General features: G+C 58.6%; 1 protein-coding gene across 4 annotated transcripts in view; it reads left to right on the top strand.

Moving 5' to 3' along the window:
• PTPRF (protein tyrosine phosphatase receptor type F) overlaps positions 1-12,381 on the top strand; it is a 143,255-nt gene that overhangs the window by 109,768 nt on the left and 21,106 nt on the right. For all 4 annotated transcript variants that reach the window (XM_072974609.1, XM_072974610.1, XM_031684139.2 and 1 more), the window contains 6 exons: positions 2,983-3,252; positions 4,736-5,317; positions 5,555-5,691; positions 6,113-6,257; positions 9,786-10,091; positions 10,608-10,801. In XM_072974609.1, coding sequence (XP_072830710.1) covers positions 2,983-3,252; positions 4,736-5,317; positions 5,555-5,691; positions 6,113-6,257; positions 9,786-10,091; positions 10,608-10,801 — 1,634 coding nt within the window. The remainder of the gene's footprint in view (positions 1-2,982; positions 3,253-4,735; positions 5,318-5,554; positions 5,692-6,112; positions 6,258-9,785; positions 10,092-10,607; positions 10,802-12,381) is intronic.

The following is a 12,381-nucleotide window of genomic DNA, read 5'->3' as shown; positions in this document are numbered from 1 at the left end:
TCCAAGGTTTATTGGCCAAGGGCCTGCATCCTTTTCCTGGAGCTCTTGTTCTTATGTCCAGGGACCTGATTAGGTTCCAAGATTCTGCCAATGATCACGGTCAAGTTTGCCACCATGACCTCTGCCCTGGCACAGGCTCTTCAAGTCCCATCTTTATGCCGACTGGAGAATATCTTCTCCTGCCAACCTTGGCTAGCCCAGAGGCCGTGAAGCTTGAGGAGCTTCTTCATAGAACCTCTGGGTCTCTTTTTTTCAGCCCTGTGGGCCAGGACTCAAAAGGGCAAGAGCTTTTCAGCACACAATCCTCGTAGTACATATATAAACTCTGGCATCTCACTTAAAATGTCAGTCTCCAGTCAGTTCCCTTGTCTGTAATTGGGAGGTGATACCATCCACAGCGTGGAAACCTTCAGCACATATTAGGTGATCACTTAAGAGTGATTTCCTTTCCCCAAGCCGATTTTGATGCACATGAATGAGGAGGAGATGGGGCAGCTGCTGGCTGAGACAGAGGAGAGACTTGGTCAGTTACGGCTGCTCTGCTGTCCCTTTCTGCTCGAGCCAGGGCTGTGCTGGGCCCCTGCCTGCCTGCGCCTCTCCTCTGTAGCCTGCCCTTCAGCTCAGCTCCAGAACCCAGGGAGTGCCTGCACCACAGGCTGGGCGATGTTTCTGTCTGTGCCTCCCAGCCTCACCCTTGTGTCATTTGTGGGGAGTACTCAAAGGAGGCTCTTTGTCGTGGCTTCCTCCTGCCACCCATGCCCCCAGGGTCCACCTGTTCCCTGCTACACAGAACTGCTGTACCTGTGATGTGTCTTGTCATTCAGTGTAGATGCCCAGCTTTAGGACAGATGGCAGAAGTCCACTTCTGTCAGCTCCAGCAAAACAGGGAAACTCTTGTCTTACCAAACTAAAAAAACGTAGAAGTAGGTTTGATGTCAGGCAAGGCTGGATCCAGACACTTGAACGGTTTGGTTGAGCATTCATCTATCTCTGTCTCTAGCTCTGCTCGCCTCAATAACTCCTTTGTTCTCAAGCAGGTCCTCTTGTGTTTTGCAACAGGTGGTCCCCAGTCCCTCTAGGCTAGCCAGCACAATGGAGAGAAAAGGTTGCTTTCCTACTAGGTTTTACAAAAACCCAAAGGCTGTATCTCATTAGCCAGACCTGGATCACATACACCACCGACCAAGAGTGGGGGCTGAGAAATTTCCCCTCAAAAGATGAGAATGCAGATTCTAGGAGAAGGCAGAGCGCTTGATTTCCCCAAGACACGCTGAGACCCCAGTGAGTCTGGGGCACAGAGGGAAGCAGACCCAGCCTCTGGCACTGGGTCATGCCGAGCCCACTGGGAGACTGGCAGTGTTTTGGTTCTGTCTGGAGGCTTTGGAGGGAGGCAGTGTGGGCGGAATTGAGGTGGGGGCTGAGGAGCAAGTTGGGGTCCTGTAGTCTGGGCTGAGGAGTCGTTGTGGACCGATGCAGGAGTTTTTAATGGGAGTGATGTGAGCAGATTTGGATTTGTTACAGCCGTTTGTGGACCACCAGTTATAGGACCAGAGGCCCAGGGGACGACAAGACAGGAGGAGCAGTGAAGAAGTGATCGAGGGAAGGATGGTGGCTTGGACTTTGGAGGTGGCAGTCTTCTGTGGACTTGGAAAGAAAGTAGTGTGTTTGACAGATACTTAGGTGATGCATTAACAGGACCTGGTGGTTTGCTGGATGTCTGATCTCTGGGCTGCTGCTTTGACCACTGTGTGGTGAGGTCGTAGGTTGGACCAGGTGGTCTCTGCAGTTACTTCCAGCTCTGATACTGTGGTCTGGGGCTGTGTGAGCAGCAGTCTGGTGCCTGTAATGGAGGTGCTCCTAACGTGGCACATGGATCCTTTGCATGCCTGGGCTCCCCAACAAGAGTCCTCAGAGACCCGCACTCAGTGGTGCCCTCTGGTCTCTCAGCCTCGCTGCCTGCCTTCTCCCGCCCTGTCTGTAGGGGTGCCCAGGAAGGACACACCCCAGCCTCTGCCCACCAGCTGCATGCCAAGTCTGCATGCCACGCGTGCCTGCCCATGGCTAGGTCTTGCCTGCCTTCCCTTCCTCTGCATGTTCCAAATGTCTGTGCCAAGCTTGCGACTTTGGCAGGGGTTGGGGGTGGTCCAGGCTACACCTTGGACTGAGAAGCTGAGAACAGCTTCTGACCTGGGAAGCCCAAGGCCGGAGGTCGTGGCCAGGCACAGCCACCCTCCCCCTTGAGACCCTTGTTCATTGGCGCTGAAAGCTGTCTGCTCGGCGCCCTCATCATGTTCCTGCCATCGTCATGCCCATCTTGCCCGCGGACCACGTCCCTGGCCCGCCCTGAACCCTGGCCCATGCCGAGTCCCTCCTGGAGGTGGCCCCTCTGTGTGGGTTCCCAGCCTGTGCCCTGAACATTCCTGGGGTCCTGGCAGGTGGTCCTGCCACTGCCCTCCTCTCTTCCCCTTGGATCATGGCCCGAAAGTGGAGGCAGTGGCTCCAGAGAAGGTAGCCCTGCCACTTCTGGGCTGACCCTCTGCCCTGCCCTAGACATGCTCTCTACCCTAGGACCCTCCACCCTAGGGTGCCTGGATCTCTCTCACTGCCCCAGCTAGCCCCTCTGGAGACCCTTGGTGGGGGTGGGGGTCAGGAGCAGGTAAGGGTGGGCACTGGAAGGCGACCTGGGATGTGGCCCTGACGAGGCTTGGACCTTGCACTGAGTCCTTGTGTGACCCTGGACCTCAGTTACCTAAGCTGTGAAAAGGCGGCTTGATTGCGGGATCTCTCATGTTTCAGACAGTCCCTGAGAGCAGAGGCTACCTCTAGCCCGAAAGCAGGGTGGGAGATGGTCAGCCGGGGCCCAGGGACTCCGCCCCTCCTGCCACTGCAGTGGGTTTGGCTTCCTGAATGAGGGGCCCCTGCCCTTCCATCCCCGCGTGTGTCCTGCCCAGCCTATGAGTGCCTCTCTCCCTCCTCCCGCAGTGCGCCGTGTGGCTCCTCGTTTCTCCATCCCCCCCAGCAGCCAGGAGGTGATGCCCGGCGGCAGCGTGAACCTGACGTGCGTCGCCGTGGGCGCGCCCATGCCCTACGTGAAGTGGATGATGGGGGCTGAGGAGCTCACCAAGGAGGACGAGATGCCGGTCGGCCGTAACGTGCTGGAGCTCAATAACGTTGTGCGCTCCGCCAACTACACCTGTGTGGCCATCTCCTCACTGGGCATGATCGAGGCCACGGCCCAAGTCACCGTGAAAGGTGAGTGCCTGCTGTGGCCTGTGGCCTGCCCTGTAGCAGAGGGCGTGGCAGGCAAGCGTGGCTGCCGGGGGATGGGGGTGCCAAGGGGTCGTTGCCTTCCTGGTGCCCAGCTCTGGGGTCCTCCTGCTCCTCAGTGATGGAGGAAGGGGTTTCTGTCAGAAAAAGTCTTAGTAATGATAGCTAACAGGTACTGGGTTCCTGGGGTTAGTCAACGCAGATTGTTTTGTTCATGTGTGGTGTCACTCTGGGAGAAAGTCAGTCTCATTGTCCCCATCTTATAAATTAGACAGCTGAGGCACATGGTCACATGGAGGTAAATGATGAAGCAGAGACTTGAACCCTGGGGGTCTGATTCCCCCTCACACCCCTCTGACCACTACTTAGCACCAGACCCTCGGGTTTACCAGCCTCCTGGCAAGAAGGATGAGAAGAGAGCCAAGGTGGGTGGGTTCCCTGCCCGGGGCTCTGGGACAGGTCGAGTACAGTGCAGACTCCTTGGGGCACCCTGCTTCCATTCCCCACCCGACCTCTGACCCCTTCTCCACTCTGCAATGTGAATGTTCTTTTTAAAAGTAAAGCAGGATCACATGACTCCCTTAAAGAAAAGGGCAAACACCTTCCAGTGTTTTCCTGCTGCTTTTCAGATAAAGACCTCACGGGATCATCACTGCCATGCACTGGCCAGTTGTGCCGTCTCCTCACCCTGCCCTTGCCATCACCGGCTCCATCTCGCTCTCCACAGCTCTGTGGGGCCTTCCCCAATCACCCCAATCATCGGAGGACACCCCTGAGTTTCACTCCATCTCAGCACCCTGCTTTCTGCTGTCCTTACACATACCAAAACCATGATTATCAACTCACTGATTACTTCTCTCTCACACTGGAGTATAAACTCTGTGAGAGCAGGGACGTGGTTGTCAGTGTATTCTCAGCCCTAGCACAGTGCCTGTCACACAGTAGGTGCTCAGTTACTATTGTTGAGGGATTGGATGCAGACCTGGGACTTCCCCACCTGCAGTTTGAGCCAAGCCACAGAGTCTGTGGGACCAGAAGCCCTATCACTTTCTCAGATTCAGAGGCATTACCGAAGGAAGTATCTTTCCCCTCCCAGCCCCTGTTACAAAGACTGGCGAACAGGTGAGCCCAGACATGCTGCAGAGGCAGAGATCTCCGCTCCTCAGCCTTTGTGCCCTCCATCTGCATGGGACCGAGGCAGGCCACCTCTGGATCTGTTTGTTAGATGAGCCACTGGAGCTGATGTGAGGATCCAAGGAGTCCCAGAAGTGACTTGGATAGACACTAAATGACCCAAGGTGCCTGGAGGCACTGTCAGGTGGCCACTGTCTCCCACTAGCTGACCTCAGGGCTTTCCAGGCCATTCTTCAGGGTGGGCTGTGGGGGTCAACCACTCTCTGGTTGGATGAACCCCAAGAGCAGGGGTCGTGACCTCAGGCAGCCCTGAACCTTCCATTTTTGTCCCCAGCTCTGCCAAAGCCTCCGATTGACCTTGTGGTGACAGAGACAACCGCCACCAGCGTCACCCTGACCTGGGACTCTGGAAACTCAGAGCCTGTGTCCTACTACGGCATCCAGTACCGTCCAGCGGGCATGGAGGGTCCCTTCCAGGAGGTGGATGGCGTGGCCACCACCCGCTACAGCATTGGCGGCCTCAGTCCTTTCTCGGAGTACGCCTTCCGCGTGCTGGCGGTGAATAGCATCGGGCGAGGGCCGCCCAGTGAGGCGGTGCGGGCGCGCACAGGGGAGCAGGCTCCCTCCAGCCCCCCGCGCCGCGTGCAGGCACGCATGCTGAGTGCCAGCACCATGCTGGTGCAGTGGGAGCCACCCGAGGAGCCCAACGGCCTGGTGCGGGGCTACCGCATCTACTACACCCCCGACTCCCGCCGCCCCCTGAGCGCCTGGCATAAGCACAACACGGATGCCGGGCTCCTCACCACCGTGGGCAGCCTGCTGCCCGGCATCACCTACAGCCTGCGTGTGCTGGCCTTCACTGCCGTGGGCGACGGCCCCCCAAGCCCCACCATCCAGGTCAAGACGCAGCAGGGAGGTAGGTGCTGGTGGATGGCGGGCAGAGCTGGGGTGGGCGAGGCTGGGCAGTGCCTCCTCCCTCCAGCCATGAGCTTGGGGCTTCAGGAGAATAAGGGCTTGTGTCCACACATACGGTCACTTGGGAGGCAGGGTGGGTGTGGGGGTGAGGCCTGGCCTTCCTGTCTCCTTTTCCTGGATGCTCCCGCCCTCGGGGGGATTGGTGAGGCTGATGGCACCTGACCTGGCGGTGTTGCAGTGCCTGCCCAGCCCGCGGACTTCCAGGCCGAGGCCGACTCGGACACCAGGATCCAGCTCTCGTGGCTGCTGCCCCCGCAGGAGCGGATCATCAAGTATGAGCTAGTGTACTGGGCGGCAGAGGACGAGGGCCAGCAGGTGAGTGCCCACAGGCCAGAAGGGAGGAGGACTCCTCCTGGTCCCTGGGGGTCTGTGGTGGGCTCACCCAGGCTTCTCTAGATTTCTGTGGTCATGTGGGCACAGTCCCTTGGGGCTCTGGGATTTATGTGGCCTCTGTGCTTCTGTAGTCTTTTGTCACCTCTGTGCTGGGGACAGAACCCCTAGATGTGTCCTGGATCTCTTAGGCTCTGTGCTCACATGGCACCAGCAGAGCCCTGAAATTCTGCTAGGGCCAGGCAGTTGGTGAGGTGCCCTTGTGTGGTCCAGGTGGCCATGTGGCATGAAGCCAGCCCTGTAGCCACCATGGGTCCCCGGGGGTCAGCTGCCTTCTATGTTGGGGAACAGCCTCTGAGGGACCTTTGAGGTCAGGGCAGTCAGTGAGTGCTCCCTGCTCTTCCAGCACAAGGTGACCTTCGACCCCACCTCCTCCTACACCCTAGAGGACCTGAAGCCTGACACGCTGTACCGCTTCCAGCTGGCTGCCCGCTCTGAGATGGGGGTGGGCGTCTTCACCCCCACCATTGAGGCTCGCACAGCACAGTCTAGTAAGTGTCTCCCGAGGCCACCACCTGCTACAGTTGGGCAGGGACGCAGACATACACATACCCCTTCCCCTCGACCAGGCGGGTGGTCAGATCTGCTGGGCCCTGGGCTCAGTCTGGACCTTAAGAGAGGGACAGGTAAGTGCCCTCTAGTCTGCATCCAGGCGGTTGCTGTGCTCGCTGCTCCCTGCCCGACTCCTGCCCCTCTCTCACCTCTACGCCCACCCAGGTAAGTCCTGTGTCTCTGACTCACCTCCTTCCCCAACCCACTCTGTGCTAGTCACACTAGCCTACTGGGCCGTCCTCAGTGGAGGGACCACTGTGCTCGCTGTGTCCCATACCTGCTTCTGCGGGCGTCTCCCTTCCCCATATCCTCACATCTCATCTCCCTATTACCTGTGTTCCCACCTCATACCCCCTCCGCAAAGAGTACATGTGAGCTGTGCAGTCACACTGAGCCAGAGCACACAGCAGAGATGAGACCGTGTGACTAGGCGTGTCTCCCTGCCTGTGTTGAGACCATGTGGCCCTCCATGTGTTGGAACATCCATGAGGCCATCTGTGTGCCTGCTTTGCATGTTACTGTATTTCTGTGTGAGTGAGACTCGGATGCCGTGTGTCCCTGCCCAGGCACCTAACAGCTCCCAAATGTGTGTGTCACGAGTCTGCTGTAGTCCTGGGGTCAGGTCTGTAAGGCTGTTCTTAGAATTGGGACCCAACCAGTGTGTCTCTGGGTGTCTGAGGGTCTCTGCAGCTCTCCTAGTGACAGACTGTGAGACTGGTCATGTGGCCAGTGGGCCACTGTGTGAGGCTGTATGTGATAGCCGTGCCATAGGTGTGTGGCTGGTTAAGGTTGTGGCATTGAGACTGAGCACATGTGCTGACATGTGATGTTCTTGTGAGGCCGCCCATGTCACATGGGACTGTGTGAATGTGCCACGTGTGATCTGATGTTCACAGATTCATTCTGTAAGTGCCTGCCGAGCTCCTGGTCAGGGCCCGTGCACACTGCAGGGCCAGCAGCACAACCCTGACGCAGCCTCTGCCCACGGGGATCCTAGTCCAGTGGGGAAGACAAAGGTTAAACCCGCAATTATCCAAATGAGCTTTTAATTATGTTTGTGTAAAGTGCTGTGGAAGAGGCAGACAGTGCAGAGGTGATGGGACGGGAACCTCACCTGGTCTGCGGGGTCAAGGAGGGCTTCCTTGGGTGATACAGAGGCCCCAGGAAGGGGGCCAGCTGGTGCTCAAGGCAGGAAGGCACTTGGTTGTGGTAAGCAGCAAGCAGCCGGCCAGTGTGGCCAGAGCAGCCCCAGATCACAGCAGTCAGGGCCTCAGGGACAGAGGACAGGAGGGAGGGCTGCCTGGCTGCTGTGTGAGAACACACGGGACAGCCAGACAGAATGCCGGAGACCAGTGAGGAAGCTGTGCATCAGTCTAGGCAAGAGATGTAGGCTCAGGTGAAACGGTGGGGGTGGATTTAAGAGCTGTCTGGGATGCTACTGGCCGGACTTGGTGATGAGTTAGGTGTGGGGCGCTGAGGGAGAGGGACACACTGGGTGAAACCTGTGTGTGTGGTGCACAGACCTGGGAGGACAGTGGTGCCACTCCCTAGGATAGGAAGTGGGACAGAAGCAGGTGGGAGGGGTGCACCTGGTTCCAGGGCCCCCAAGCCTAAGATGCCATGTGCCATCAAAACGGTGATGCTTGACAGGCTGCCAGAATCCAGGGCTGGGGCTGGAGGTGGAGAACGAGAGATGGAAGGCGATCCAGGAGTGGGGAGTGTCTTGGAGGTTGAAAGAAGAGGCTTTTAAGAGGTGGACCAGATGCTCCCACTAAGTAGTCAGGGCCAGAGGGACACAGGAGCATCCACTGGATGTAATGTGTAATGTGGGGGGTGGACCCAGACGAGAGTTTTGGTGGCATGAGGGGCTGAAATCAGTTGTAGTTCCACGTGGTATGAATGGGAGGCAAGTAGAGACAGAGAGCTCAGTGTCTGCAGTTTAGCTGGCGGGAGGGGACACTGTAGCTGGTGTAGGGTGGGGGATGGTGGGCGTGGGGCTAGACTGGGATTTGCCTCGTAAGATGGGAAAATACTGAACATATATAAATGCTATTGGAAATGTGTTGATACGAAGAAGTAGAAAATACAGAAAAGAGAAGGCTAATTGGAGGCTCAGGAGGTGGAGAAGAGAGCGGAGCACGGGCGATGGGAGAGATTGGCCTTGGACAGGAGGGCACCCTTTGCCCTTCCCAGGGGAGGAAAGGAGAAACTTGGTGCAAATGCAGGTTGGTTGGTGGGTTTGGTAGCAAGAGATGGAGGAGCTGCTGTTGGGGGACTTTGGTTTTCTTGCAGAGTTGGAGACAGGGTCGTGTGCTGAGAGGAGGGGAGATGGCAGGAGCTGGCGGTTTGAGGAGTCTACAGGAGGTGGGAGGCATCTGGTGTAAAGTGGTGGAGGGAGCCGGGCAGAGAACGGAGCAGCAGACAGCATGGAGGGCCCAGGTGAGGCCGTGGGGTGCTCACAGGATGCCAGCTTGCCCGAGTGCCGCCTCGAGAAAGTGTAGGGTTGGGTTCATTCAGAGCTTGGTGCAGCCTGGGCAGGAGCTTGGAGGAGGAGGCAGGGGAGTTTGTGATGTTGGCGAGAGTGGTGAGATTCTAAGCTGAATGTCGAGGGTGATAAGGACGGGAGGTTGATGGATGAGGTGCCCCTCGGGGAGGTGTAGGCACAGTGCTGGGGGCCCTGGGCAACTGAGCTGGGACAGCAGGTGAGGGCCTGTGGGGGGTGCTGGAGGCTATAGTCTTAGAGACAGTGGCAGCATCCAGGGCATGACCACAGCAGCACAGAGGAGGAGAAAGCTCTGGAGATGAGGGACTTGAGGGCCAGTGGGTTGAGGGGTGGCTGGAGTCACCTGGGCAGGGGTGGTGGCAGAACTTGAGATGGCAAGAAGCCTGTGTGATAGCAACAGTGTCCTCAGTGGGAATAGGGTCTGGAAATGTCACTGGGAACAAGGAGGGCATGGACCTGCCTTCTGACACCCAAGAAAGCTGTTGAGCGAGGACACCTCCCCTGTGCCAGGGGCCTGTAGCCTCTGTGACTTCCTGCCCCTCCGTCGCAGACACCCTCTCGCAGGCACAGGCCGAGGCAGCTGTGCACCAGAAGAGCCGATGGGGTCACTTGTCCTGAGAAGGGAGAGAGCTGTGGGCTGGAGAGGGTCTCCATGTGTGGTTGTGGGTGTGACTGGGGGTGAGGTTGACATGGCCCCATGCTTGTGTGTGTTTGTTTTATGGGAGACTGTGTGTGAGGTGCTGTGTTAGAGCCGTGTATGTGTGTGTGTGTGTGTGGAGCCTGTGGTCCAGAGGGAGCCAGGCCATCTGGTGGCAGTGGCAGCAGCCTGCCTGGAGGGGCCCTGGGATAGCCCCGCTGTACCCGGGGCGTAGCCTGCCTGGGTGAGTTTCCTGTCCTCTGTGATTGGTCGCTGTGCCTGACCCCCACCTCCATCTGCCTGCTTCCCCCCATTTGTCTTCCCCAGCCCCCTCCGCCCCTCCCCAGAAGGTGACGTGTGTGAGCGTGGGCTCCACCACAGTCCGGGTAAGTTGGGTCCCACCGCCAGCCGACAGCCGCAACGGCGTTATCACCCAGTACTCAGTGGCCTACGAGGCGGTGGACGGCGAGGACCGCGGGCGGCACATGGTGGACGGCATCGGCCGCGAGCACTCCAGCTGGGACCTGGTGGGCCTGGAGAAGTGGACGGAGTACCGGGTGTGGGTGCGGGCGCACACAGACGTGGGCCCCGGCCCCGAGAGCAGCCCGGTTCTGGTGCGCACCGACGAGGACGGTAGGCAGCGCTGAGGGGTGGGTGGGGAGGGTGGCTGCTCTGCCAGGACACCACCCACCTGGCTCCCAGGGCCTTGACCTCCTGCAAGCCCAGAAGGACACATCATCTTTCTGGTGTAGGCTTAATAGTCCAAACTGGGGAGGTGCAAGAGACACTCAGTAGAATCAACTAGACTCTGCCTTGACTAGATGTTGGCGTGATGTGGGGCCCAGGAAGAGATAGGACAGGTTGACTTGGGGTGGTAGAAGGCCTGGTGCCCCACCTTCACCCAGTTCCCCCACTGCTATCCTCCCCACCAAGTGAGGTTAGCCTTGAGCCAGAGAGGTGACAGGGTCCCCGACTCTTCCCTGTGCCAGGCAGAGGGAGCCTTCCACGTTCCCCTCCAGGGACAGACAGCCTAAGGAAACTGCATCAGATCCTTTCCTGGGGCCGTGGGGAAGGTCCTGGAATGTTCTGTGCCTAACTGAGCCCAGATCCGTACCATGGGCCTGACTTCCTTCTCCACCTGGTTCCCAGTGCCCAGCGGGCCACCGAGGAAGGTAGAGGTGGAGCCACTGAACTCCACGGCGGTGCACGTCTCCTGGAAGCTGCCTGTCCCCAGCAAGCAGCATGGCCAGATCCGCGGCTACCAGGTCACCTATGTGCGGCTGGAGAATGGCGAGCCCCGGGGCCCCCCCATCATCCAGGACGTCATGCTGGCCGAGGCCCAGGTGTGTCACTGGGAGGTGCTGGGGTGGGAGGGTGAGCGAGGCCAGCATGCTTTGCTTCCTCTTTGGAGCCCAGGTTTGCTTCCTGCCCCTGCCTGCTGTCAGAGGGACTGTGACACCAAGACGTCCTGCTGCATCAGGCTAGGGAAGTGCTGGGACCAGGTGGTTAGGACGAGGTGTCAGGAGCACTCCCTCCTCTGTCTTGGGTCTGCCTAAGCTGTGTCATCCCAGACCCTGTCAGCCCCATCTGCCCAGGTGACAGCCTGGCAGTCTGTGGCTCAGCCACCAGCACTAGCAGTGAGCTCTGTCCTCAGTCCCCACAAGCCTTCCTTTGTGGTTTGCAGGAAGTACATTCGCTGTCACACATAGGCTGGGCTTAGGAGATGCAGCTGCTCCTCCTACAGCCAAGGGCTGTCCTCTCCCCCGACTTGGCCCTTGGCATCGCAGAGTCCTGTGAATAGCCAGGCTGGGGTTTTGCTCCGTGCTTTGCCCGCAGAGGATGGCTCAGCCCCTGATGTTTACTCTCGAGGGCTGGGCCTGCCAGCCAGTCTCATACCTTCCTCTGTGCACTTCTGTCCCTAGGGGTGAGCTTGGGGTGAGGTCGCTGGGGTATTCTCAGCACTGGTTTGCTATTCAGATGGAGAACCTGAGGTACTAGGCGGTTAGGCAAGTGGGCCAGAATTTCCCAGTAAGGGGTGGATAAGAAGCCAAGTCTCCAGACTCCTGGGAAAGGGCTATAATTGCTACCACGAGTTCCCTCCCAAAATAATCTGCTGAAAAGTCACAATACTTGGTGTGTCTGTGCTCAGAGGCTTCCCATCGAGAATCAGGGCCTTGGAGGGATCCACAGAGGGCAGCGCTGTGGAGAAAGAAGCCCAGATTCCCTCCAAGAACCCACACACCCTCCCCCCTCCCCATTCAGTTTTCACCCTACCTGGGCTGGGGTCAGCGGTGCAAACATGTACCCTGTGTTCTGCGTGCTGTGCTGAGGGATGGACTCACCCATAGACAAGACAGGGCCTTCATGCCATCTGCTGGGCTCAGCCCTTTGCCCAAAGGACGCCTTCTTCCTCCTCTCAGCCTGCCCAGTGCTGAAGGAACGGGGTGGAGGAGGCTGTGGACCCGCCTGCATTCCGGCGCAGGTTGAGGGCTCTTCCCGGAGCTTCAGCGGACACACCCACCCAGAAACATCCTGGGAATGGGCTCTGTCCAGTCCCTCCCACCCTAGGGGGCCAGCAGCACGGCTGCAGCCAGTGGGGTTTCAGAGAAGCCACTTTGAGTGCCCCCTTCTGGTCCCAAGTGGTTTGAAAGGAGCTGGGCCATAGGACAAGGGACACTGTCCTCTTGGCTATGGATACCCTATGACAGAAGGTAATCATGAGCCTGGGCTCCAGGGGAGCGAAGTGAAGGTGGAGGGCCTGCCCTTGCAGCACCATCACCTCCCGGGACTGGGTCATTCTGCTCCAAGCCAGTAGCAGAGCAGATGGGGCTGGTCCCCACGCTGGCCACAGGGCCCAGCTGTCCCCCAGCGCCTGGTCAAGGACACCACAGCCTGTCCTCCTTCCCCACAGCACCATCTGCTT

This window comes from Vicugna pacos, chromosome 13 (assembly GCF_048564905.1).
Source record: "Vicugna pacos chromosome 13, VicPac4, whole genome shotgun sequence".
Lineage (NCBI taxonomy): Eukaryota > Metazoa > Chordata > Mammalia > Artiodactyla > Camelidae > Vicugna > Vicugna pacos.
This window is presented reverse-complemented; position numbering and strand designations above follow the sequence as displayed.